General features: G+C 39.1%; 1 protein-coding gene across 3 annotated transcripts; it reads left to right on the forward strand.

The window, feature by feature from the left end:
• Positions 1 to 27497, forward strand: CEP97 (centrosomal protein 97). 3 transcript variants are annotated; one of them, XM_082839152.1, is made up of 11 exons: positions 1 to 101; positions 2504 to 2646; positions 3402 to 3560; positions 4463 to 4564; positions 6799 to 6912; positions 7464 to 7630; positions 13560 to 13724; positions 17273 to 17406; positions 17842 to 18616; positions 22340 to 22415; positions 23658 to 27497. In XM_082839152.1, exons 1-11 carry the CDS (start codon positions 59 to 61, stop codon positions 24360 to 24362), a joined length of 2583 nt encoding a protein of 860 aa, XP_082695278.1. In that variant the 5' UTR covers positions 1 to 58; the 3' UTR covers positions 24363 to 27497. The 3 variants fall into 3 exon arrangements, with proteins under 3 accessions (XP_082695278.1, XP_082695279.1, XP_082695280.1); XM_082839153.1 differs by having other exon boundaries at positions 18019 to 18616; XM_082839154.1 differs by lacking the exons at positions 17273 to 17406; positions 17842 to 18616.
• The last annotated feature ends 139 nt before the right edge of the window (positions 27498 to 27636 follow it).

Raw genomic sequence — 27636 nt, forward strand, 5'->3', positions numbered from 1 at the left:
ACGAGTTCCACCTAGCAGTCGGAGGACGGTTGCTTGGTATTATTAGCAAGCGGGAAGTATGGCGGTGGCGCGCGTCGACGCGGCTCTGCCTGTTGGAGAAGGTAAGGCGATCCCCACCCCTGGGTCCCCATGTTTACTCCATAGAACTGAATTATTGTTACCTGGTGGAGAGAAAAAGACTGGGTTTAGGGGTTCAGTTCTGGACCAGTTCTTCTGATGTGGGGTTGTGGGCATCGCGGAGGCGCGCTGCCCTCTGGGAGTTGAAGTCCCCTGGGCGCTGCCTGGCTCTCCGGCGTCGCAGCGAAGGCCAAGCGGGGGACTACAAGCCCCAAGAGACCTTCGCGCTGCCCCCGCGCTCCGGAGGATGCCTGGGCGGTGGGTTTCTGGCCGCCGCGGTAATCTTTCTTGGATGTTTACTTTGAGTTCTGGGTGCCCAAGTGAAAACTGCAGAATCTCCCCCTTTCCCGTGGATTCCTAGAAAGTTCAAGAAAACCCTGTCTCAAACACAGCTCTCTAGATTGACGTTGGGGGCTTCCCTGGTGGCGCAGTAGTTGAGAGTCCGCCTACCGATGCAGGGGACACGGGTTAGTGCCCCGGTCGGGGAAGATCCCACATGCCGCGGAGCGGTTAGGCCCGTGAGCCATGGCCGCTGAGCCTGCGCGTCTGGAGCCTGTGCTCCGCAACGGGAGAGGCCACAACAGTAAGAGGCCCGCTGACCGCAAAAAAAATAAAATAAAAAATCTAGATATAGATATAGATAGATAGAGATTGACGTTGGACCCTTTCTTGGAAGTGTCCGGTGGCCGTGATAAAATCTGGGGGTTATCCAGAGCCCACAGTTCTCCATGCCTTTTTCTGCAGACCGGGTCCTGAGGTATAGCTTGGTCTCTGCCCAGCGGAACGCGCGGCGTGGGTGCTTTTGTAGGTGCCGTGTGAGCGGAGCTCCTTTGTTTTGGTTACAGTTCGGAGGCTCTGGGTCAGGGTCAGGGCTGAAGGTGAATGCTCGTCTCCACCGCTTAGGTCTGGGGCTCATTAGAAGGGAGAGTCTAAGAGGTCTCTCGATCCCTTTGAATTGTGTGCAAAGGCTATGCATTTTCCTGGGACGGTATATATCTTTCACCAAATTCTCAGAATCGAATGACCCCCTCTCCCCGCCCCAAATGCTAGAAGCCATTAGACAATGGAAAAACGTTGGTTGAAACCCTTCAGGAGAGCAATTTCGCATAATTATTTCCCGCAGTAATCTTAATCTGGGTAGAAATATGAAATTGGCAGTTTCTCTGGCCCGCCCCCTGCACAATCTATTTGTGATAGATATCACAAATCTATCTGTAGCTCTTAAACTCCACCTCCCCAGCCCACCATGGCAATGTACTGATAATAATAGTTAACATTTATACAAGCACTTTTTATATGAGCAAGACTATGTTCTGAGTGCCTTTTTTAAAAAAATTATCTGATTTTCTTTGTAGAACAACATTATAAGGCAGGTATTATTATCATTCCCATCTTACAGAGTAGAAAAGTGAGCCCAAAAGAGATCAATAACTTGCCCAAGATACCACAGTGATTAGCTTAGTGGAGCCAGGATTTGAACGTCTGTTAAACATACCAAATTACTTTATTGAATTCTGTGTGCCAGGAATGGGACTAAGTGCTGTTCATATGGTTTCTCTTTTCATCCCCACATCAATTTAATGAATTAGGTATATTATTTCCATTTTGTAGATAAATTAACTATCCTTTGATTTTCAAAATAGTTTGGGCACTTTATGATATACTGATATTGTAAGCACATTGGTCTCTATCAAAAGATTAGTTACATTTAAAAAATACTGTCATTACTTAGGCACAAAATATTGAAGTAATAGTTTATATTTAAATGTGAAGAATTCCAAAGTATTATATCAAAGAAACTTGAGTAGATGGACTTCCGTAGTGGCACAGTGGTTAAGAACCTGCCTACCAATGCAGGGGACTTGGGTTTGAGCCCTGGGCCAGGGAGATGCCACATGCCATGGAGCAACTAAGCCCTATGCGCCACAACTACTGAGCCTGCACTCTAGAGCCTGCAAGCTACAACTACAGAGCCTGCGAATCACAACTACTGAAGCCCGGGCGCCCTAGAGCCTGTGCTCTGCAACAAGAGAAGCCACCGCAATGAGAAGCCTGCGCACCGCAACTAGAGAAAGCCCACGTGCAGCAACGAAGACCAACACAGCAAAAATAAATAAATAAATTAATTAATTAATTTAAAAAAAGAAAGAAAAGAAACTTGAGTAGAATATCACAAATCTAGGTATAATTTGATATTTCTAAAGGAAAATGAATAATTTCAATCAGTAGTCACTTAGAAATTGATTGCTTTAGTTTTTAAAGCTTGATGTTTATTATGCTCTAGTGTTTTCTAACTCTAAATGTATAAGATTTTATGAGTATAATTTTATCCCTATGCTCAGCTGTTGTAGTTGTGTTTTCTAACAGTTTCCCTTCTCTTTTCAAGGATCAGTGGTCAATTGGTCAGGACAGGGGCTACAGAAATTAAGTCCAAACTTACCCTATGAAGTTGATATTCATACTTTGATTCTGGATAAAAATCAGATTATTAAATTGGAAAATCTTGAGAAATGCAAACGTTTAATACAGGTAGGTATTGCTATGTGGGGGAAATAGTTATATAAGACCCGTTTATTATTATACAAAATAAAAGAGTAAGATAACAAAAAGTAACTCTGCAAGCCTAGAAAGCAGTAAATGTTGCCTTAAATTTTTAAAACTTTTAATAACAAATAAATTTATTTAATAAATGAATAAAATAATTTAAGAAAAAATTAAAAAAATTAATTTTTACATGATGATTATTAAGTGATGCTTTTTAAATTTCTACTGAAGATGAACACATTTTTGCTGCCTTTAGAGTAGACTAGAAAAAAGAGCACTTGTTAAAAAAGAAAACATTTTATGTTGGCAAAATATTGTGTTGTTAAGATAACCTTTTATTTCATGGTGGGGGTAAAGAGTTGATTAGTTCATTCCTTCAACAAATGTTTATTGGGCCCTTATGTGTCTGGTACTGTTCTAGATTTTGATGGAGATAGTGAAAGGACTCTGTTATTGTGGAGTTTACATTCTCAAGTAGTTGCTGTGTTAAAGATGTTTTCTTTTAGTAGTTGGAGGAGGTCTGATTGCTCAGCTTTATCTGTATTTTCCACTGCTTAAGAATGACAACAACAACTAATAGTTGCACTGCAGAATTTTTCGACAATATATGTGAAAAGTACAAATTGGGTTTGTATATTTGGGAATGTTGGGCCATATAAATAAATCTTTTTAACCACCCTAATGTGAAAGTAATATTTATATTTTACTCCTAAGAATAATGGTATGTTTTCTTTCCACAGTTGTCAGTGGCTAACAATCGGCTGGTGCGGATGATGGGTGTGGCCAAACTGACCCAACTCCGGGTATTAAATTTGCCTCATAATAGCATTGGCTATGTGGAAGGCCTAAAGGAACTAGTACATTTGGAATGGCTGAATTTGGCAGGAAATAATCTCAAGGTGAATTGTTTCTTTCTTTCTTTCTTTTTTTTTTTTAAGTAATTAGGTTTTTTTTTTTTACTTCACAAAAGTATTTGCTGTGAAAAAGAAATTTAAGCAGTATAGAAAAAAATAGAATAAAAAGTGAAAGTATCCACTCCCATTCCCCAGAGATAATTTCAGTTAACATAAACTGAAAAAAAAAATCTCATTTTGAAAATTCATGCTGAATTAAGTTTTATGTACATGTTTAATGGTACAGTGGAGAATATAATGTTTTAAAAGTCAGGAGATCTGGCTTCTAGTCCTGCTTCCACCACTTAGTAGCTCTATAATTTGGGGTAAGTTAATAAATATTTCTGTGTCTTATTTTTTGATATGCTAGGTAAGGGAACTGGATTAAATGATGATAACTGACTTCTATTGAGTATGTAATGTATGCTAAGTACTATTCTAACCACCTTAACAATTTTAACTTATTCAATCTCATGACAGCCAATAAGGTAGGTACAGTCTTTATGCTTATTATATAGATGAGGAAACTGAAGTACAGAGAAGTTGAGTAACTTGCCCAAGGTCACACAGTCAGGAAGTTGCAGAGCTAGGATTTGAATCCAGGCAGTTTGGCTCCATTGTTAAATTGTAAAGTCTGTGTTATACCAACTGTCACATGTCATCACTAAAAGTTTCTTTAAGCTATAAATATCTGACTCTACTCTTAGAGAGATAATGAAGGTAGAAACTAGCCATATAGCAGTATGCCAGATTCTGTTGGCACTGCCTCTTTTTTCTCTTGCTAAGCCCTGCTCCTCTGCTTCTGATAATGGGCAGAGGAGGCAAGAGGCTCAGCTACAGGAAATAGGGAAGAATTTCATTTTTTGATTTCATGTGCGTGAAATAATGTGATCCTTTTCTTGTAATAGGCCATGGAACAAATCAATAGCTGCACAGCTCTTCAACACCTCGATTTATCAGACAATAACATACCCCAGATAGGTGATCTATCTAAATTGGCATCACTGAAGGTAAATGTGTTTTCTATGTCATTTCTGAAATTTTATACTAAAATACCAAGAGAAAATAACCTAATTGATCTAAAATCAGCCTGCTGTTATGAAGAACAGATAGTGTTCATTATGATAAAAATTCTATTAGAGTACCAGAAATTAAGTATGGAACTTTTTATTGTTAATTTCTATAATTGATTTACTTTAACTAAAACTGGTTGTTGTAGTTAAGGTTAATTCTTATTTACCATCCAACAAACATGATGAAATTCCCTTCATGCCCAATCAGCCAACGTTAGCAGCTTCAGTTATATAGTACATAACATGTTGGTGGGCTTGAGAGTAAACATTCCTGAACTTTACTTTGTTTTTTGACACTCAAGATTGCTATTTTTTTAGTAATAGATATTACTAAATTATCAAAATTAACTTCACTTTAATTTAAAAAATCTGTGGCCTGTAGCACTTTTTATAGAGGGGAATGTAATCAAATAAGTCAGGGGTCCCCAAACCCTGGGCCATTAGGAATGGGCTGCATAGCAGGAGGTGAGCGGCAGGCGAGTGAGCAAAGCTTCATCTGTATTTACAGCTGCTCCCGATCGTTTGCATTACCACCTGAGCTCCGCCTCCTGACAGATCAGCAGTGGCATGAGATCCTCATAGGAGCGCGAACCCTACTGTGAACTGCTCAGGCGAGGGGTCTAGGTTGCACGCTCCTTGTGAGAATCTAATGCCTGATGATCTGAGGTGGAGCTGAGGCAGTGATGCTAGCACTGGGGAACAGCTGCAAATACAGATTATCATTAGCAGAGAGGTTTGACTGCACAGAGACCATAATAAATCAATTGCTTGTGGACTCATATCAAAACCCTATCAGTGAATGGCAAGTGAAAACAAGCTCAGGGCTCCTGATTCTGCATTATGGTGAGTTGTATAATTATTTCATTATATAATGCAACATAATAATAACAGAAATAAAGTGTGTAATAAATGTAATGCGCTTGAATCATCCCCAAACCATCCCCCCACACCCCCACCCCGCCCCTGCCCCGGTCTGTGGAAAAATTGTCTTCCACAAAACAGGTCCCTGGTGCCAAAAGGTTGGGGACTGCTGAAATAAGTAACAGTTGGCACCACAGCTTCAACATGTGTAGGCTTTTTCCATATTTTTCCTCCATTGGATATTATTAGCATCAGATGAATTCATTAACCTTAGAAACAGTATTATTAGCTCAAATTTCACTATATTGTTAGCAGAAATCATTTTTAGCAACAATTATTCTAAGCAATTTGATGTAGCCAGATACTAAGAGAATTCAAATGAACTAAAAATGATTGAACTTTTTTTTTTCTGGAATGGAGGCATGATTACCTTATCAGAATCCTGGGTGTTGGGACTTCCCTGGTGGCGCAGTGGTTAAGAATCTACCTGCCAGTGTAGGGGACATGGGTTTGATCCCTGGTCCAGGAAGATCCCACATGCCTCGGAGCAACTAAACCCTGTGCCACAACTACTGAGCCTGCGCTCTAGAGCCCGAGAGCCACAACTACTGAAGCCCGCGTGCCTGGAGCCCGTGCTCTGCAACAAGAGAAGCCACCGTCATGAGAAGCCTGTGCACCGCAACGAAAAGTAGCCTCCGCTCGCTGCAACTAGAGAAAGCCCACATGCAGCAATGAAGACCCAACGCAGCCAAAAAAAAAAAAAAAAAATCCTGGGTGTTGGGAGTGTTCGCTTTATTCTTCATTTTTGCTGACTTAATTTGAGTCAGCACCATCTCTAAGCACATTCAGCCTTCCTCAAGCTTTAAGTTACCAAGAGAATATAATTGCAAATTATGGTTTGTGGGTTATCTCTCTCTCTTGGAAAATTTGCTTTATACCTGATTGTTTTAATGAATGTTTTCTTTCACTTTTCTCACCCTCTGTTTTGATGTTTTAAAGGAAATGAACAAGTATGTTGGAAATTACTCAAGTTTTAATAACTTAAATCTCACAACATGCCTACACTAAGCATATGTTCTTGGACAAGTCTTTAAACTTTCTTGAGCTTAGAATGTGGATGTGAAAAAGGAGAGTTGGACCAGAAGACCACGTAGGACCCTTCCAGCATTAGCAGTCTTTGATTTGTGTGTGATGAGAAGTATAATAAAACAGATCACTTTATGTTTGTACACACCATTTTGGTTTTATCAAAATAGACCAATTTATTTGTAATCTTTTCATTTGTAATGCATTTTCTTTTTACTTTCAAGACCCTACTTTTACATGGAAATATCATCACCTCTCTTAGAATGGCACCTGCTTATCTACCCAGATGTCTTGCTATACTTTCTTTGGCAGAAAATGAAATCCGGGACTTAAATGAGGTAAAATTTGAGGGTATCTTATGGGATCTGGGAAGCTGGAAAGTCAGGAGAGATGCAGGAAAGGGTTGTGAGCTCACTTTAGACTGTGAGCATCTTGGAAGAAACTGCTGTCAGGATGAAACACTTGGCTCTAGAAGACCATTATTTTTCTTTCTACTTTTACTTAATGTCAGTGGGTTATTAAGGCTTAATTTCATTTGCAGTGCTGTACTTATCACTCCATTGGGAAGTAATTGTTGGTGGAGGGACATGTACATTAACAGGGTTAATAAGGCACACTCTGCACCTTTTTCTGGCTGCTGTTATATTTTCAAAATAGGGTTCTCTTTGCTAGGAAACAGTGCTTTCTAAGGGACTTTGTGCAGCAAGGACAGATGGCCATATTGTTGGAATTTTGGAAGTCAGTGGATAATATAAGAGTGTTACTTGTCACTTTTCAAAACGAGGGAAATTGTTACATTCTCAAACTGCCAAAGATGTGTAATCAGTGGAAGCCCTGCGCTTGACACTGAGTAGTCCGTTTCATTCAACAAAGCTGTCCTTTGTTCCAGATCTCTTTTCTGGCATCCTTAACTGAATTGGAACAGTTGTCGATCATGAACAATCCTTGTGTGATGGCAACACCTTCCATTCCAGGGTTCGACTATCGGCCATACATCGTCAGCTGGTGCTTAAACCTCAGAGTCCTAGATGGATATGTGATTTCGCAGAAGGAAAGGTGAACGTGACCTCTTTAACATCACATTTATCATGGAAGTTAACCGAAAAGCCCATTTCTAGCTTACTACAGATTAATAAACTGAATATTTCTTGAAATATGCATTTAGAAATTAAGATCATTTGTACCATCGTATAGCAGACTCTGTGCTGTTCATTTAGGATTTTTTATCCTTTCTAAAAAAAGATAAGAAATAAATATCAACCTTAGAGGTTGGGGCTAGTGAGTTTAACTTCTTGCCCAACATACAACAAATTGATTTCTAAAAATCCTTTTGTTAATCGATTGTTTGGGGCTTGGAGCATTTCTACATAGAAACCGTGTTATAGATGCTGTGTAGGATTTCATATCAATCCCACAAAAGCTTCTATCCATCATATTGTAAAGGCAGTATTAATAATACCTTAGTACCCAACTACTCTTTATAACAGTGACCTTGGGAAAATGCGTGCAGAGTTCCAATTTGGAACTGGTAGCAGACATGCTGATTGGTCCTCACCTTCTACCTGTGAAACAGCAGAAGTGGGAACTCCCCCTTCTCTAGATCTTTGATGATTTTTGCAGCTTGGAGCTGGGACCCCTGCATGATGGGGTCTTCTGGACGCTGGCACATGATCAGTAGAATCAGAGCTTCAGGGGAGGTAAGGAACTAGGTTGTGGACAAGAAGGGGTGGATTTAGAGAGGATAGTGAGAATCAGGATGACTTAATTCTCTTCACTCTGCCTCATTTCTCTTCTTCCTTTCACTGCATACACACCTGCATTCATGGACTCAACACATACATTCTTCCTCGCTGTTTTTGTCCTGTTCTACAGATTGAAAGTCGCTTGAGGGGTTTCCCGATGGGAGAAGGAATGGTAGATTACTGACAGGGTTTTCCTTTTCTTTCTCCCTCTCTTGCATCTAGTTGCTGTATAGGGTGTGGGGCAGTGAGGAATGGCAACCAGGAGCTACATAGTGGTGGTGCTGGTGTTGTAGGGTGCAGGACATATGTCAGCTCTGGTTTGCCTACAAAAAAGTGTGGCTTTTCCTTTTTCCTGCAGTGAGTGTTGCTGTGTATTCAGACACCTTATTTTATTTCAAACTGTGGGTAATTCTAAAGCTAGAATATGGGTTTACTTGGATTATCTTCTCTGGATCTTCCTTTAATAGAAAGAAAGACGTTATCAGATTTCTCTGTGGGAGTAGGACTGGCAACATTTTCATATGTGGCAGCAGCATGGTGAGATGGGCAGAGGTAAGGGTTTGGTATAAAGAGAGACCTGGGAAGAGAATGAGACCTGGTCAGGAGAGACAAGAGAAAGCTTCACATCTTTCCCTGCCGCCCATTAACAGTGTGGCCTGGACAAGTTCCATAACTTCTCTGAGCCTTAGTTTTCTCATCTGTAAAATGTGGCTAAAACTACCTAGCTTTCAAGGATGCTATGAGAACTAAAGATAATGGATATAACATAATACTGGTCAGACAGTAGATGCTTAATAAGTGATAATTGTCATTATTACTTAAGGATAGGGACTGGGGATTGAAGAGTTTTGTAGAAACTAAAGCTAGTGTTAAAAAGCAGAAGATATCTGTTGAATAGATGAATAATAATGCAAAGGCTATGTTTCTATACTGTGGAAATGGTTTTAATCCAAGTGACTTTAAGGTGAATTTGTATTTTTTTGGAACTTTCTCTATAATGTTTTGTAGTTGTTTAATTTCAGATTCTTCAGGAGGTAGGGAAGAGTGGACTTTTACTTGGGTAGCCTCTCTCTCTCTGTGGGGTTATTCTACACTAAAGTATGGGAGGAAGGAAGAGGTGGGAGTGTAGCATAATAGCAACCCTTTCTCAGACAGATTCTTCCCCCCCCACATTAAAAAAATTGCACAGTATCATATAATTCAGAAATAGTTCAAACGTACTATTTAAAAATACCCATATAATCATCACTAAAAATAAGACTAGAACAAAACCAGCACTCCAGAGATCTCCTTTGCCCCACTCTCATCATAACTCCCCTCCCCACTAGAGATAACCACTATGTTGATATTTTTGATAATTCAGAAAGATTATTTTTTTCCTCATTTATTATGGAGGCTTCAAATCAACCAGCTCCCACCAGAGTAGCTAAAATTAAAAGGACGGACAATACTAAGTATTGATGAGTATGTAGAACAATTGGAACTCTCATACACTGTTCTAGGAGTGTAAATGGTGCAGCCATTTTGAAAAACTGGCAGTATTTACTGAAGTTGGACTTATAAATACACTATGACCCAGCAGTTTGGTTTCTGGTATATACCCTAGAGAAATAGGTGCTTATGTCTACCAAAAAACATGTATATAAGCATGTTCGTAGCAGCCTTATTCGTAATAGCTCTAAACATTTGGGAGCTATGTGAGACATTTGGGAAACAACCCAAATGTCAGTGCATAGAAGAGTGGGTAAATAGAGTTCTATTCAAACCAAAGAACCTAGGTTGTTGAGAAAAATGCTGCTGCAGTTGATGTCTGAGACAACTGTGTAGTCTGTAAACAGTGCTCCCATGTTTTAAAACAACTCTGGAAGTATTTTGTCTTGGAGGGAGGAATTATTCTAAGGGAGAGCTATTGACTGAAAAATCAGTGGGTAGCCTGAGCAGTGTTCCAACATTTTCCTGGTCAGCCTTGGAATTGCCCTGAAGGATAGGCAGGAAGGAATTTCTAGTTTTTGTATCTACCCAGCCTGTTGTTTGCTAAGAACAACCAAGTTAAATTTTTTCTCCATGATGAAAAGTGTCCCAAGTTCCCTGATGACCTTGGGTAGCCAGATCTTAAGTGTGTGTGTCACCCAAAAAAGTAACTTGAGCAGTCACCCACCTCTGTGGTGCTTTGGCTGAGGGCTTTCTCAGAGAGAAGCACACCTGGGGAAGGACCTTTGTGTAACACCTCAGTATTTGGAGTTCTTTCTGAATTTGTTTTCAATCTCTGTTTTACTGTTTATAGGACCTAGTACCAAGCTACACCTCTGTTGCTTACAGATCAGAACTTACGGAGCAGAATTTTGGAGACGTTTCTTTTTTTGAAAGGATGTTTAAAATATATACAGAAGTAGAGTAACATAATGAACACCTAAATACCCACCATGTGGCTTCAACAGTTATCAACATTTTGCCAATCTTGTTTCATCTATCCCGCACTTTTTTTTTGGTTAGGATATTTTAAAAGCAAATACCAGATATCATTTCATCCATTATTCCTTTTTTTTTTTTAATTAGGTGAAAGAGCAGTTTTAAATTCTCTCAGTAGTTGCTATCCCTGTTATATAATGTAGACTGTTCCTTTAATTTCAAGAGAAAAGTCATATTCTAGTGATTTGAAATTAATATGTTAGAGCTGAATTAATTTTAATTTTGTCTTTGAATGGGCAGAGAGATTTTTTTTACCTAAGAAAATATCGTATGGATTAATAAACTTGTGTAATGGTGTGTTTATTGATGAATGTGAAGCAAAGGCAGAAAAACAGATCTTACAGTAGTTGATAATCCACAGTTCGTGGTTCACCTCACACACTTAAACTGTGGAATACCTGAGCCTCCTTCTGTATCCTTTTACTTTTGCTTTTCTTTCCTCCCAAACTACAAACCGTCTATAACCTGGAAGCGTCGCTTGCTAGCTATTATTAAAGTTGGGGATTGTCCTCTATTATGGACCTTTTTTAGGGACAGCCCTTCAACAAGCCATTTGCTTGGCAGGAGAACTTATGGAAACTGAGAGCAGAGTTCATGAAGATCCTGAATGAGCTTTATTTAATCCACAGGAATGTGTCTATGGAAGAAATACTTCTAATTATTTTTATTAAGTGTATTAAAATTTTTATTGTTACGTGACTTCAGTTAATCAGCTTGGCATACCTTATATCTCATTGTTAGAAAACAGTTTCACCTTTCTTGTGACACTGGCACATCATAGAAAACCAAACTCATTTTACTGCACCAAGACTCTTCTGCACTATTTAACCAGCTGTCAAAAGAACCAGTTTCTTTTCAGTCTATAATACATCTTGGGTGGCTTAACAGTTTTGGACTGTACAGTTTTTTGCATAATGTGGATACCTTAACGTGAAGGTTGAAGAAAAGGGTTGTGGATTGGAAGTGATTTTCAAACTATTTGCAATGCTGAGTTAAATGATGTACAGAGAAACAAAGTATGCCAAAATGATGCAACTTTAACTTCAAGTTGATGGGCAGATTTAAGAATGATAAAATTGAGGCAAAAGCATGTTAATTAAAAAATTCAGGGCTTCCCTGGTGGTGCAGTGGTTGAGAGTCCGCCTGCCGATGCAGGGGACACGGGTTCGTGCCCCGGTCCGGGAAGATCCCACGTGCCACGGATTGGCTGGGCCTGTGAGCCATGGCCGCTGGGCCTGTGCGTCTGGAGCCTGTGCTCCGCAACGGGAGAGGCCACAACAGTGAGAGGCCCACGTACTGCAAAAAAAAAAAAAAAAAAAAGAAATTCAAACATATTACAAAAGTAAACAGTAGTGTAATGACCTCCCCTGAATCTGTCACCCAACTTCAGCAGTTTTCAATTCATGGCCAACTTTGTTCATCTCTACCTTCACCTACGCCCCCTTTTCCTGTATGATTTTGAAACAAGTCTCAGATTATATGTAATTTCATCTCTAAAAGATAAGGACTCTTAAAGAAATAACTATAATACTGTTATCACTTATCAAAAAATTTAACAATAATTCCATAATAACACCAGATATTAGTTAAGTGCTTACATTTCCAGTAGTCCTCATAAATGCAGTTTTGTAATGGATTTTTGGAAACAGGATCGAAATAAGGCCATACATTGTAATTGGTTGATATATTAAAAAAATTTCTTTCCTGCTCTCTTTTTCAGTGTTTTAAAAATGTATTATCATTGCATGCTCCATGGGTTGGCTGTGCTGATTGGGTAGTTTTCACTTGGGATCTTGTAGTGAGATCACATGGGGCAGGAGTCGTTTGAAGGCTTGACTTGGCTGGAGGTCCAAGATGATGCTTTCAAATCTCTCCATGGGTTCCTCCTCTTCTTATTTTCTTTGCTTTCTTTTCTCTTTTTTTGGTTGTTGAAGAAATCAGATTATTTGTCCTATAGAGTTTCCCACTGTGCTTATTTTGCCAATTGCTATGTCTCTGTGTCCTTTGACATACTCCTCTCCTTCTGTATTTCCTGTAAATTGGTAGTTGAATGTGGAGGTTTGATCAGATTTTTGTTGGGAGAAGGACTACTTTGTGGGTTCTATTGAGAGGCACATGGTGTCTGGTTGTCTCTTGTGTTAGGAGTAGCTATTAATGATCAGTGCCTAAATCCATTAATTCATTGAGAGTTGCAAAATGGTGAAATTTTAATTCTATCATTAATTTTTTTATTAGCTGGAATACTTCTATGAAGTAACTGTTTGGTCATTGGTATAGTTTGTATAGGAAAGGTAGAACTAATAATATTTAATTTGTCTCCTTTAATTACCAGTTTTTAAAAATAATGAGTTGGTAGGTCACTGGCATCCTTCAGCTGTGACCAATTAGCTTTAAAAAAACTATCATGAACTAATGGATTAAAACACAATTTATGTATTTAGGTACTTCAGTTTGATAGTGAATGAAGGGACTATTCATTGCTTCTTTGAAAATAATTTTAAAATATTTGGAAAATATTTATTTTAAATAAATTTAAAATATTAGTAAAAATCCTTGGAAGTGCTCCTAAGCAAGAAAAAAGGTTTAAAACATTGTAATAGTAAGGAGAGTGAATCAGAAGGATAGATTTTCTTTTTAACTTGAGTGAATTTTATTTATGAAAAATATCCAATGATGCTATAAAGGTAAATTAAGAAGGAAGACTCATTATTGCTTAAAAATGTATCTTGTCTACCCTAGTGCCATCCCTTCTTCTTTATGTCCCTCAATTCCAGTTTGAAAGCTGAATGGCTGTATAGTCAAGGCAAGGGGAGAGCATATCGGCCTGGCCAGCACATCCAGCTTGTCCAGTATCTGGCTACAGTCTGTCCTCTCACTTCTACGCTGGGTCTTCAGACTGCAGAGGATGCCAAACTAGAGAAGATTCTGAGCAAGCAGAGGTGAGCCCATTTATCTGTAGCGGTAGATGAATTCACAAGTGAAAATACCTCTGACTCTTTCCTGCAGGGTTAGTAGGACTGAGGTGAGTGTTACGGCCCACATTTCTGGGCACTTGGGCCACTGGTCACTGTAGCAGTCCTGTAGGGGAACCGAACCTTGCAGTGCAGTCCAGTTTGCTCCCCAGCAACTGCATTGCTAATCATTTCTTCAGTGGGGAGAGCCAAGCAGCATGGGAGAGTGGGATTTTTAAAAACTGCATTTGTCCCTTAATGTGGGTGTTTCATATGGGTTTTAAAATACTAACATTAAGAAGTATAGCTTGGGGCTTCCCTGGTGGCACAGTGGTTGAGAGTCTGCCTGCTGATGCAGGGGACACGGGTTCGTGCCCCAGTCTGGGAGGATCCCACATGCCGCGGAGCGGCTGGACCCGTGAGCCATGGCCGCTGAGCCTGCGCGTCCGGAGCCTGTGCTCTGCAGCAGGAGAGGCCACAACAGTGAGAGGCCCACGTACCGCAAAATAAATAAATAAATAAAATAAAATAAAATAAAAGAAGTATAGCTTGGAGTCTTCCCTGGTGGCGCAGTGGTTAAGAATCCGCCTGCCAGTGCAGGGGATGTGGGTTCGATCCCTGGTCCGAGAAGATCCCACATGCCACAGAGCAACTAAGCCTGTGCGCCGCAGCAAGAGAAGCCACCACAATGAGAAGCCTGCGCACCGCAACGAGGAGTAGCCCCCGCTCGCTGCAACTAGAGAAAGCCCGCAAACGGCAGCAAAGACCCAACTCAGCCAAACATAAATAAAAATTAAAAAAAAAAAAAGAAAAGTATAGTTTGGGAATTGCCTGGTGGTCCAGTGGTTAAGACTCCACACTTTCACTGGGGAGGGCCCAGGTTCAGTCCCTGGTTGGGGAGCTAATATCCCACAAGCCGTGCAGTGCAGCCAAAAAAAAAAGTATAGCTAGAAGCATTTAGTAGTCATTTCTTTTATCAGAGATCCTGCCTTTGAAGGTTTGTGCGTGTATATGCATATGATGGTGTCTGACTATGTGATTTAAAAATAAGTTTCTTAACCTTTTCTATCCAGTGCTTTTAAATGAAACTTTGTAATTTGGGGGTTATTAAAGGTATATACATTCTGCTTTTTTTTAAAAAATTATTTTATTGAAGTAGAGTTGATTTACAATGTTGTGTCAATCTCTGCTGTATAGCACAGTGACTCAGTTATACACATATAGACATTCTTTTTTTATATTCTTTTCCATTATGGTTTATCCCAGGAGATTGGATGTAGTTCCCTGTGCTGTACAGTAGGACCTTGTTGTTTATCCATTCTAAATGTAATAGTTTGCATCTACCAACCCAGAACTCCCAGTCCATCTCTCTCCCTCCCCTCCTTCCTCTTGGCAACCACAAGTCTTTTCTCTATGTCTGTGAGTCTGTTTCTGTTTTGTAGATAGGTTCTTTTGTGCCATATTTTAGATTCCGCATACAAGCGATATCATATGTATTTGTCTTTCTCTTTCTGACATACTTCAGTATGATAATCTCTAGTTGCATCCATGTTGCTGCAAATGTCATTATTTCATTCTTTTTTATGGGTGAGTAGTATTCCATTGTGTATATGTACCCCATCTTCTTTATCCATTCATCTGTCAGTGGACATTCAGGTTGTTTCCATGTTTTGGCTATTGTAAATAGTGCTGCTATAAACAAGGAGTCCATGTGTCTTTTTGAATTATAGTTTTGTCTGGGTATATGCTCAGGAGCGGGATTGCTGGATCATATGGTAATTCTATTTTCAGTTTTCTGAGGAACTTCCATACTGTTTTCCATAGTGGCTGCACCAATTTACATTCCCACCAACAGTGTAGGAGGGTTCCCTTTTCTCCATACCCTCTCCAGCATTTGTATTTGTAGACTTCTAAAAAAAATTTAAAATATTTTAAAATTTAATTTTATTATTATTTAAAATTTTATTATTTGGCTGCATTGGGTCTTAGTTGCGGCACGCGATATCTTCGTTGTGGTGTGTGGGCTTCTCTAGTTGCAGTGCTTGGGCTTCTCTCTAGTTGTGGCACGCAGGCTGTAGAGCGCGAGGGCCCAGTAGTTGTGGCACATGGGCTTAGTTGCCCCGTGGCATGTGGGACCTTAGTTCCCCGACCAGGGATTGAACCCCTGTCCCCTGCATTGGATAGGATTCAATGGATTCTTAACCATGGACCACCAGGGAAGTCCTTGTTATTTGTAGACTTTTGATGATGGCCATTCTGACCCACGTGAGGTGGTACCTCATTGTAGGTTTGATTTGCATTTCTCCAATAATTAGTGATGTTGAGCATCTTTTCATGTGCCTACTGTCCATCTGTATGTCTTCTTTGGAGAAATGTCTGTTAAGGTCTTCTGCCCATTTTTCAATTGGGTTGGTTTTTTTGTTGTTGAGTTGTATGAACTGTTTGTATATTTTGGAGATTAGGCCCTTGTCAGCCGCATCGTTTGCAAATATTTTCTCCCAGTCTGTAGGTTGTCTTTTCTTTTGTTGTTGCTGTTTTTTTTTTTTTTTTTAATGGTTTCCTTTGCTGTGCAAAAGCTTGTAGGTTTGATTAGGTCCCTCTTTTTTTTTAATGGCTTTTAAAAATAATTAATTAATTAATTTTCAAATTTTTGGCTGTATTGGGTCTTTGTTGCTGTGAGCAGGCTTTCTCTAGTTGTGGTGAGCAGGGGCTACTCTTCGTTGCCGTACATGTGCTTCACATTGTTGTGATTTCTCTTGTTGCGGAGCACGAGCTCTAGGCGCAAAGTCTTCAGTAATTGTGGCACGTGGGCTCAGTAGTTGTGGCTTGCGGTCTCTAGAGCTCAGGTTCAGTAGTTGTGGTGCATGGGCTTAGTTGCTCCACGGCATGTGGGATCTTCCTGGGCCAGGGCTCGAACCCATGTCCCTTGCATTGGCAGGCAGATTCTTAACCACTGTGCCACCAGGGAAGCCCCCCATTTTTTAATTTTTGTTTTTATTTCTATTGCCTTGGGAGACTGACCTAAGAAAATATTGGTATGGTTTATGTCAGAGAATGTTTTGCCTATGCTTTCTTCTAGGAGTTTTATGGTGTCTTGTCTTATGTTTAAGTCTTTAAGCCATTTTGAGTTTATTTTTGTGCGTGGTGTGAGGGCGTGTTGTGTTTTTGTTTTTGTTTGTTTTTGTTTTTTGGCTGCACTGAGCAGCTTGTGGGATTTTAGTTTCCCGACCAGGGATCGAACCTGGGTGTTCGGCAGTGAGAGCATGGAGGGACCACTGGACCACCACTGGACCACCACCCTCCCCTGTGAGGGTGTGTTCTAACTTCATTGATTTACATGCAGCTGTCCAACTTTCCCAGCACCACTTGCTGAAGAGACTGTCTTTTTCCCATTTTATATTCTTGCCTTTCAAAGGTATATACTTTGAAAGCTTGTAAACGTCTACCTTTTTGACAGTGTTACCCTTCAAAGGGAGCAGAAAAAGCTTTCTTTTTTTGGTTTGCGTTAAATCACATCAGATGTTACTGATTTTTAGGTTTCACCAGAGGCAGTTGATGAACCAGAGCCAAAATGAAGAGTCGTCTTCTCTTGCTCCTGTTGAAACAAGGGCATCCCTTGTACCGGAGCAGTCCAGCCCCATTCAAGATTGCCAGGTAGTCCAGGAAAGTGGTAAGAAGTTAACTGATCTCTGATCCTTTTTCTCCAAGTTGTTTGATCTGTTTGGTATCATAAAACAAAAAAAGTACATGTTTTCATAATTTTGTACTTGTTAGCTTAAGTGAACATTTGGATCTTATATTTTATATATATGTATATACACAGATAGACATATATAACTACTATATGTCTAATTTTTGAAAACGTTCAGAGAACTGCTACCTTTTGAAGTGACCTGGTACTTTGATTATTCTTATGACCATTGCAAGAATTCATTTTCTTAAAAATATTTGGTTTGGTGTTTTAGGCATATTGGAGGAAATTACTGAAATCATTTCATTGCACTTTACTATATTTCAGGGATTAGAGTTCATTAAAAGGATCCAACTGAAAAAATACTTCTTTAAACATTTAATGTTTTAAATGATGTTCTGTTGATTCTCTTAGAACCCGTCATCCAGGTCAATTCTTGGGTTGGGATGAGCAGTAATGATGACCATTTATATGCTGTTAAGAATAACTTTCCAGCGTCTGTACACACTACAAGATATTCTCGAAATGACCTGCACCTGGAAGACATCCAGACAGATGAAGACAAGTTAAACTGTAGTCTTCTCTCTTCAGAGTCTACTTTTATGCCAGTTGCATCAGGACTCTCTCCAGTATCACCTACAGTTGAGCTGAGGCTGCAAGACATTAACTTGGGCCTAGAAAATGATGGTGCTGCAGATGAATCTGTGAAATGTCTGGAAAACAACGGCTTTGATAAGGAAGGGGAAAAGGCTTTTTGGGCTGCAAATGAGAATTCTGTTGAGATGACAAAAAGTGCTATCAGTACAGAGGTAAATGAGAAAGATGGGCTATTACCTTGTCGTGAGCCAACAGTAAACAATGCCATCATGAAGGATGACACCCACAGTCTTACATCTTTTCCTGAGTCAGTTGGACACAATGTCTTCCATACGCAGCCAGACAGTGAAGAAACCATGTCTCAAACAGCTTCAGAGAAACTTCCTTGCAGGGTTTTAACCCACAGATCTCTTACTTTGGGACAAAATAAAGTTGCCCTTCAGAAATTGAATGAAGCAGCCACCAAGCTTCAGGCCTATTGGCGGGGCTTTTATGCCAGAAACTACAACCCACAAGCTAAAGATGTACGCTATGAAATCCGGCTGCGCCGGATGCAGGAGCACATTGTCTGCCTAACTGATGAAATAAGGAGGTGGGTGAAAAGTCCCTTTTTAGGACTTTTACAGTTTGGATGCTGTTTGGTTGGTTTGGGGGTGTCAGATTCTTAGCATTGATTCAGAACACTGAATCACTGCTTTTGTGGCCAGGACACTTTCCATACCATGTTGCCACTCTTGGTTTGTCTCCTACAATATACTGAAAGCATCTTGAGTGCAGGGACTGCCATATGCATCTTCATCTGTGGTACAGCAATTGGAGCATAGATGCAGCATAGCAGTAAATTTTGAATGAATGCATGCCTTATGGACATCTATATACCTAAACACAGAAGGTACAGAGAATATAGAAAAACTGAATTTTAAGTATAAAAATGAGCAGATGAGAAAGTCTACATAGAACGCAGTAGGTGACGTAAGAATTAAAGAAAATAGCAGGGACTTAAAAGGGGCTAAAATTTGGGGGCTATGGTAGCACTTATTTGTTCATTCCATGGCTCACATGTTTTCATGACTGTCAACTCAGGAAAATTAGGATTTCATAGATTTATTCTGAGTATTAGTATTGTAACCAGCAGTATTTATTAATATTATCAGGTGGGAGAGGAGGAAGCAATAAGAGAGACTGGGGAGGGATAGCTAGAGTGGTAGGAGAACTGGGAGAGTGTGTGTCCCAGCTCCAGCAGGGAAGTGTTTCAGGAGAGAAGAGAGGCGCTGTAAGAGGACAGAGAACTGTGTGTTAGATTTAGCAGCTGGAGGTTATTGGTGACTGTGTTGAGGGTCCCCAAGACTATCCTCAGGTTTGATGATATGCAAAAAGGACTCACAGGACTCAAGAAAGCTATTCTTTTTTTTTTTTTTTTTTTTTTGCGGTACGCGGGCCTCTCACTGTTGTGGCTTCTCCCATCGTGGAGCACAGGCTCCGGACGCGCAGGCTCAGCGGCCATGGCTCACGGGCCCAGCTGCTCCATGGCGTGTGGGATCTTCCCGGACCGGGACACGAACCTGTGACCCCTGCATCGGCAGGCGGACTCCCAACCACTGCGCCACCAGGGAAGCCCAAGAAAGCTATTCTTTATGTTCAGGATTATGGTTTATTAGAGTGAAAGGATATAGATTACAATCAGCAAAGGAAAAAGACACACCGGGCAGAGTTCAGGAGAGACCAAGTACAAGCTTCTAGTTGTCTTCTTCCAGTGCAGTTGTACACATGGGGCTCGATTCTCCTGGCAACGATGTGTGACAACACATCTGAAGTATGTGAACCTCAAGGGAGGCTCACTCGAGTCTTGGCATCCAGGGTTTTTATTGGGGGTCAGTCACCTAGGCGTTGAGTGCCCCTGTGACTGACCTTAACTACTCAGACCTCAGCCCCCACCCAAGGTCAAACTGATGCATTGTGGCCCAGGGTCTCAGGTGAACAAAACAGGTATTCACCAGAAAATACACTGTTAGCATAAACCAAGGTCCCAGATGTACAAAGATACTCTTATCAGGCAGGATATTCCAAGGGCTTGAGGGTTATCTCTCAGGAGCTGGTCAAGGCTAGTCCTGTCTTTAGAATGTGCAGGGTTCAAACACCCCAGTCCTGTTAAGTTAACCTCTTCCTGCCCAATGAGCTTCTTCAGAGCAGCTTCAGTGGGTAGTGGGATGAAGGCTGTTTGGAAAGGATTGAGTAGTGAATGAGAGGTGAAGAGTGAGGGTAGCCAACTTTTGGGAAGTGTTGATGTGAGGAAGAGAAGAGAGTAGGTGGTTGACAGAGGAGAATCTGGACTTAGGAAGATTCTTTTTTAAAGATGGGAGATATAGAGCAGGTTTATGTGTTGATGGAAATGATTCTATAAGGAAGGAAGAACTGATGGTGCAGAGCAAAGAAAGAAGAAGTGCAGGATGGAAGTTCTTGAGAAGGTGAGAGAAGAAGAGGTCCAGTGCACAAGTAGAGGGAGTAGCCTGAAGTAGGAACAGGAGCAGGTAAGGTGGTAGGTTTGATGGTGGGATAGGGAAGTCCTGTCTGATGGTTGTTTCTCCTTTTCCAATAATATACAAGATGCGGTCAGCACTTGGAAGTGAGGAGAGGGGTGAGGATGTGGGAGGTTTAAGAGAGGTATGAGGTGTGGGTTCATCTTAAAAGTGAACTTATAAGCGGAATGGAGGAGGATAACTGGACAGGGTGAGGAAAAACTTAAAGTGCAAAACAATAGGTCAGACTGTATGATTTTCATCAACAACTCTCAGCTGTTCCATTCTGATTTTGGACATGGTTCAGCCAGGAGTGGGTTCTTTTCCAGGTGAACATGGTAGGGGAGAGAGGGAAGGGCAAGGGAGCTGACGACATTTGGGAGGGGAATGATTATAATGATGGATCTCAGAATTTAAAGGAGGTAGAAGGAAAGACAAGAGAAAGGGGTCATTTGTTTGGTGGTCATAGATGAAGATTGGTCGTCCAGGTTGTTGCAGATTATGGCAAGAACAAGTGAACTGGGAGGATTGGACGTAGTGGTTTGTGTTGGTGCTTGAAATCATTTTCGAAAATGGTGTAGTCAAAATGCTTGGGTCTAATACACTGCCAAATGTAGAATAGATAGCTAGTGGGAAGCAGCTGCATAGCACAAGGAGATCAGCTCGGTGCTTTGTGTCCACCTAGAGGGGTGGGTTAGGGAGGGTGGGAGGGAGGCGCAAGAGGGAGGAGATATGGGGATATATGTATATGTGTAGCTGATTCACTTTGTTATACAGCAGAAGCTAATACAACATTGTAAAGCAATTATGCTCCAATAAATATGTTAAAAAAAAATGCTTGCGTCTAGAGTGGGACTGAGGATGAGTGATCGGGGTGGATTATTGTTAGATAGAGCATCCATGTGAATGTCAAGAGCTCCAGAAATGACAAGGGGAACAGGGCAGAGAAAAAGACTAGTGCTGAGCCTTCAGTGAGTGGGGGTCGATAATGGGATGTCAGTACTTGAAAAAGAGTTTTGGGAAATTTAGCAGGATGGCTGGAGTTCTTGAAGGAGGAAGGTTAAGACTCTTTTGTAAACAGCAGTGAGAAGCAACGTTCTGACCCTGATGTATGAGTGAAAAAAGTAGCTGCCACTTGAGAGAGCTACAGAGGTTGAGTGTATATGGGGGTTTGCTGATTATAATTCAGGAATCCCACATGGCACAGTAGGAGGGCTTTGGGGGGGCTAGAGAAAGTAGATCAGAGGTTCAGAACAGAATGGGATGACAGTTTAAGAGATAATGGACAGCTAAGAGAACCTTAGGTTTCTGATTAGTTTAAGTACAGAGAGGGGGGCAGTGAGCGCAGAGTGAAAACTTTAATGAATGAGGGGAAGGTCTGTTGACAGCAAAGAGTATGTCAGGAGGCAAACAGGGATGTGAAATTTGATGTGATTAGTCCTACTGGTCTCTTATAAGAGGGTGTTTCAAGCTGTGGTCCTGATCCTTTCTGCAGCTCCTGCCCCTTTGGTGTGTTTGGCTGGGAAATTGAGGCCAGATAAAGAGCCATTTAATATTTTATTTTTCATTACTGGCAGTCCTTTGTAGAACCAGTATAATCTGAATTTCAATCACATCTTATTTGGCTTCTATGTTGAGTCATAGCTTAAAACTAAAGTTTCACTTAGATATTCTAAAAGTGGAAAGGACTGTTATTAGAATATTAATCTCTTTACAACGTATATGTTTATTCGTCATAACAAGAAGTACAATTCAAAGCACCCTTTCTTGTATCAGTAATGGATTTTGAATTATTTTAGATTACGAAAAGAAAGAGATGAAGAACGTATTAAAAAATTTGTACAAGAAGAGGCTGTCAGATTCCTTTGGAACCAGGTAAGCTCCCTCCTGCTGAATTACCTACTGTGTGAACAAAGAAAAATTCTAGATTTCCTGAGATAATCATAGAGTAGTTACAGGTAAAAAGTAAGCACCCTTTCTCAAGGTTAAGGATGTGGTTTGTGTTCCTTGCCACTAACTCTGAACTAGGGCAGTGAATTTTGTTACATTTTATTTAGTCTGAAGAAAAATATTTTCATAATTTTGACCAGAGAGATAAAGAACTATAACACTGAAGGAAAGTACTAAATTGAGGGATATTGTTATAATTTTCTAGTAGAAATAAAAAGCCCAATTTGAAGTTTCATATAACTATCTTGTTTTATCTTTTGAGACTATTTGAATGAAAAGTGATTGAAATAGTGTGTGATGGCTATAATATGCATGTCCTAAAAGGTACACATGACTTCCAGGGAGAGAGTTTGAATCCTGTAGTAGCACACTTTAGGGACAGTTCCCTAAAACATTGGTTTTACTATTATTGTATCCCAACAAATACTTCTTGATAATAATCCCTTGGAAGTATTTTTATAAACAAATCTGTTATAATAGGATTTTACCTATATTATATTTGAAAATACGTAGTAAAAGGTCTGGAAGGCTACATATTAACCTGCTATCAGTGATTACCTTGGAGGATGGTCAAAGGGAAACTAAAAAATTCTTATATTGCTTTCTTGTTGCAGATTTTACAGTAAAATTCTGAGATTTTAATTATACTTTAAAAGTGTAAAGCATATTATCAAGAACTTGGTGTATTTTTAGGTATTTTAGAGTTGTATATACTATATTGTTAGTTTTTAAAAACTCTTAATCCCAAATGGGTATCTAAAATGAGACTTTTATATTAGTGAATCTACTCATATTAATAGGCTCTAGTCTGTCTTATTTGATAGACTTAAGTGTATCTTATCGAGTACCTTATTTACCCCTTAGTCAGCTATACATGTGCTATTGTGCTTCTGATTATTTTTCCAGTAGTAGGAAGAGAATTGCTTTGGCCCATCCCTGCTCTGCTGGTAAGGACCTTTTATTACCAAGGACGTGAACCACTTGTGCCAGCCAGGTCTAGGCTGGGGGTGCTATGGAAAGGATAAGGGGAGTCAGGTCGTTTCTAACTCCAGTTATGCCATCTGCCATTTACCAACTTCATGAGTGTTGGGGAAGAAAGCTCAAAGGACAGTTGTAAAACAGGCATGATTTATATTTTGTAGTAAAACTATATCCTTTGGTTTATAGGTAAGGTCTCTGCAAGCTTGGCAGCAGACGGTGGACCAGCATCTAAGTTCCTGCCGTCCTGGTGTTCCTCCCATATCAAGTACTCTGGTGCCATCTAACCCTCCATTATTCACCCAAAGTCAGGAGCCCTCTTCTGATCAAAACTCTGATTGGTTCATTGCTCCTGATGAAGCTCCTCAAGAGAAATCCTTACCAGAATTCCCAGACTCTGGTTTTCATTCCTCCTTAACAGAACAAGTTCACTGTTTACAGGATCCTTTGGATTTTGAAAAAAGTTCCACAGAAGGTAGTGAAAGTTCCATAATGGGGAATTCCATTGACACAGTCAAATATGGCAAAGAGTCAGATATAGGGGATGTTAGTGAAGAGCATGGTGAATGGAGTAAGGAAAGCTCAAACAATGAGCAGGATAATAGTCTGCTTGAACAGTATCTAACTTCAGTTCAACAGCTAGATGATGCTGATGAGAGGACACATTTTGATGAAGGGACGGGAGATAGTAAGCTTCACATAGCTCGTTCCCCTGAAAAGTTAGATGTCTTGTCTGACAGTGCTTCTGTAGATGACACTCATGGCATATCTCCTACTTTGCAAGATGAAATCAATCAGACACCAGAGAATTGTGAATTAAATGCAGAAGTTCAAGGGCAGCAGTCAGAATGTAATTCTACATTTCAGGTATTGCACGTTGGTATTATTGTGTAGCATGTCTTGTTGTTTGGGAAGCAGAAGTCCACTTAATTTAAGAATATTTTCAGTTGGCTTTTTTTGGGAAAGAAGAATATTTCTCCCAATTTTGTTACTATTTATATGGAATTTATATTCTTGTCTCACATTTTCCACATCTTAGGTACTAAGCTGAATCTTCATTTTGACTTAGTTAGCTTTTTACTTAAGCTGTAATGTATCAAACAATATTCATATTGAAAGCCACATGCACTTTATTAACAACTAAATTGAATCAACAGTGTTCCTGTGTTTTTATGTATTCATTTCCTTTCAAAAATAAACTAGACCCAATAAAGATGTTAAAAAATAAACTAGAATACCTTAAAGAAGATAGAAAATTTTACCTTAAAGATATAATTAAGAGAATTTTAATTCTTCTGTATGTGAGGAAATTAATTATGTAGTGAGGAATGCAGTTGGTTACAGTGAACATAAATGACAAATGTAAGGATTGTGAACTACTGAAATTTGCCATCCTCCTTGGAGTAAGAACATGTGTTTTTAAGCCTTTTTCCTCCCTTATGAGTCAAGGGAAGCCTTCTTGTAAGAGAATAGGGAGAAGAGGTAAGATTATATGATTTTTCAGTGGGAATGATTAGATTGTCTCACGGAAAACTTTAGTTAATGCCATGTATCAGTTTTAACATATGAAGCAAAGTGTTCCATCCAGAATTAAAGTCAAGCTTATTTAAAGAGGCAACACAAGACTATTTCTCTTAGGTATAGGCTCCATTCGCTTGGAATAATGTCACAGCAAACATTTATTATCTTTTCATTTAGTGATTTTTTTTTACCCCATAGATAAGCACTTATGTGCCAATATATTGCCAGAAATTAATGTTCGTTTTCTTTGTTCCTGCTTTGTATTTGCTTATGTTTTTCAGCAGAGACCCATGATCATTTACTTCACTCTTGATCTCTGCCTCATAGAAAAGAACATTTAAAATAATACCAATGGTAGAATATGAAAGACATTTTTTTAAGGACTATTCTCTATCTAAATCTCCGAAAAAGTGCCACATTCAGAAGACAGTTTAATGGTGGTAAAGAAAAAATAAACCTCATTTATTTCTTTACTTATTAAAAGAATATATGTCTGTAACTCCAGGAAGAAATGATAATATTGTGTTTGAATGTTATAGATAGATGCATTCGCAAATCAAGGATAATTTTTGGAAGCTTGATGTTTTAATCTTTGAGAATGTTCTGATATCATTGAACAACACATATCTGACTTCCCCCCAATCTATGGATGTACAGTGATTTAAAACTATGGCAATACTTAACTGTTCTCTAAATTTAGGTGCTAAATATGTATTCATTATTCAGTTACAGTCACTAGGTCCCCTTCTTTGAAGTTATATAAAATAAAAGCTGGTCCTTCCAAGAATAAAGTCAGGGATCACATGTTATACTTTGTTGATGGTTAGAAACATTTCTCCAGTATGGGTAAGATGCATTTTTCTCGGTTTATAAATATGTAGCACTCAGGTTGAGAAGACTTGGATTTCATTCTCAGAAATCCAGAATCTCTTGCAAAGGAAATATTTTCTGTCTCATAAACAAAATAGCAGTCTTACATTCAAAGGATTTTCCCTAGCAAAGCATGTATAACATTGAATGCATGTTAAATAAAAGTAGAATTTTAAACTTTTTGAATAATGCTAATTACCTTTTATGAATGATTTTGAATTTTCTTCTTAAATCTACCCTATTTTTCTATTTTACAGTTAAGTGCCTCATTTGCTCCCCATACTTAGACAAAGGAAAACCAACTTGCACTGCACTAGTACCAAAGTGCTGCTTCATGGTACATTAATTTCTCATAAAAGCTTCTGAAATGTCGTGGTTCAGTATTACCTAAGTAGGTTTCTCCTGACATCTCCTCCCTCCTCTCTTTTTTTGAGAAATGGCAAAACACAACTGAATTCATTTGAACATCAGCATTTTTCAGCAAGATTTTCTTTTTTACCTTTGTGTTGTTTTTCTAGCCCATAAATGGTATTCAGCATACTTTTATTTTGAAATTGACAGAATATGATAATGACTAATACTCTGCTGTATTTAACTTCACTGGTTTTGAAGTGCAAGAATATTAAGTAGCCCCCCAACCTTAACTGTACAGATTATCTTGAATGTAAATAGGATGAAAATAATGTAAACTATACCCCCAACCTAGACCTGGCTGGCACACTGTAATTAAAATAATTTATTTAACTAAGATATTTGGTCTTAACTCTGGGCTATTCATTGGTCTGGCTGAAGAGGGAATGGGCCTAGTAAGGTCTGAGAAGTTGAGCTTTAACACAGTCTTTGTGTTTTTCTAATAGGAGAGGTTTAGTTCAGCTGTGCTATTTTAGTTCAGTTCTCTTGATTTTTGGACATTCAATATATCAATTAAATATTCCTTCAGAAGCACAGAATCATACCATGTGAGAATTGTAAGGAACCTTAGGGATTGTCTATTCTAATCTCTTTGTTTTAAAGATGAAACTAAAGCACAGAGAACTTAGATGACTTTTCTGAGGTTATAGCTAGTTTATAGAAAAAAAAACTGTGGAAACTTAAACGTTATTGTATTCCAAAATTTTATTATATACTTTCAATTATTCTTTACATTTAGTAAGTCAGTAAGAAAGTCTCTACATATTTTTCATTCTCTTTGAAAGACAAAAAATACTTCTAAGAGAGCTAGAACTCTACCACTCAAGGCAGAGTTGCTTGTAGAAAACAACGGATTCATTCAGAACCCTAAGTGAATTTTCTCCAAGAAATGTGATTTGATTAAAATGGTTCTTAAAGAGTAACGCAGTAGAAGCTAACATTTTGAAAGAATAACTGCATCTTGGAGTCTATTTTTTGATGACAAGAAGTATAACAGATTGCTGAGATATATAAAATTTTCTAGTGAAAAGCTAGTTTGATTATATTTCATCTTCAGTTTTACAGAATAACAGATTTAAAGTTTTAACTCTCCTGGTGTGCAGAAAGCTTCAATCATGACAGTTGATATATAAACAATACAGTTTGGTTTTTATAAATTCAATTATAAAAGGCCTTAAAATATGCATGTTTTTAGGAAAATATTTAGCCACACAGTTATTAATATGTATGCAGAATACTTTATTCTTGAATAATGTGGGTGTCATTCTTGAGTGTGGATTTTTCTTTTATTTTGTTTTAGATTATTTTAAATATACAAACACCATAATAGTGTATTTTTCTGTTATCTACTTAAGACAGGTCTAGT

This window comes from Leucopleurus acutus, assembly GCF_964270905.1.
Source record: "Leucopleurus acutus genome assembly, chromosome: 5".
Classification (NCBI taxonomy): domain Eukaryota; kingdom Metazoa; phylum Chordata; class Mammalia; order Artiodactyla; family Delphinidae; genus Leucopleurus; species Leucopleurus acutus.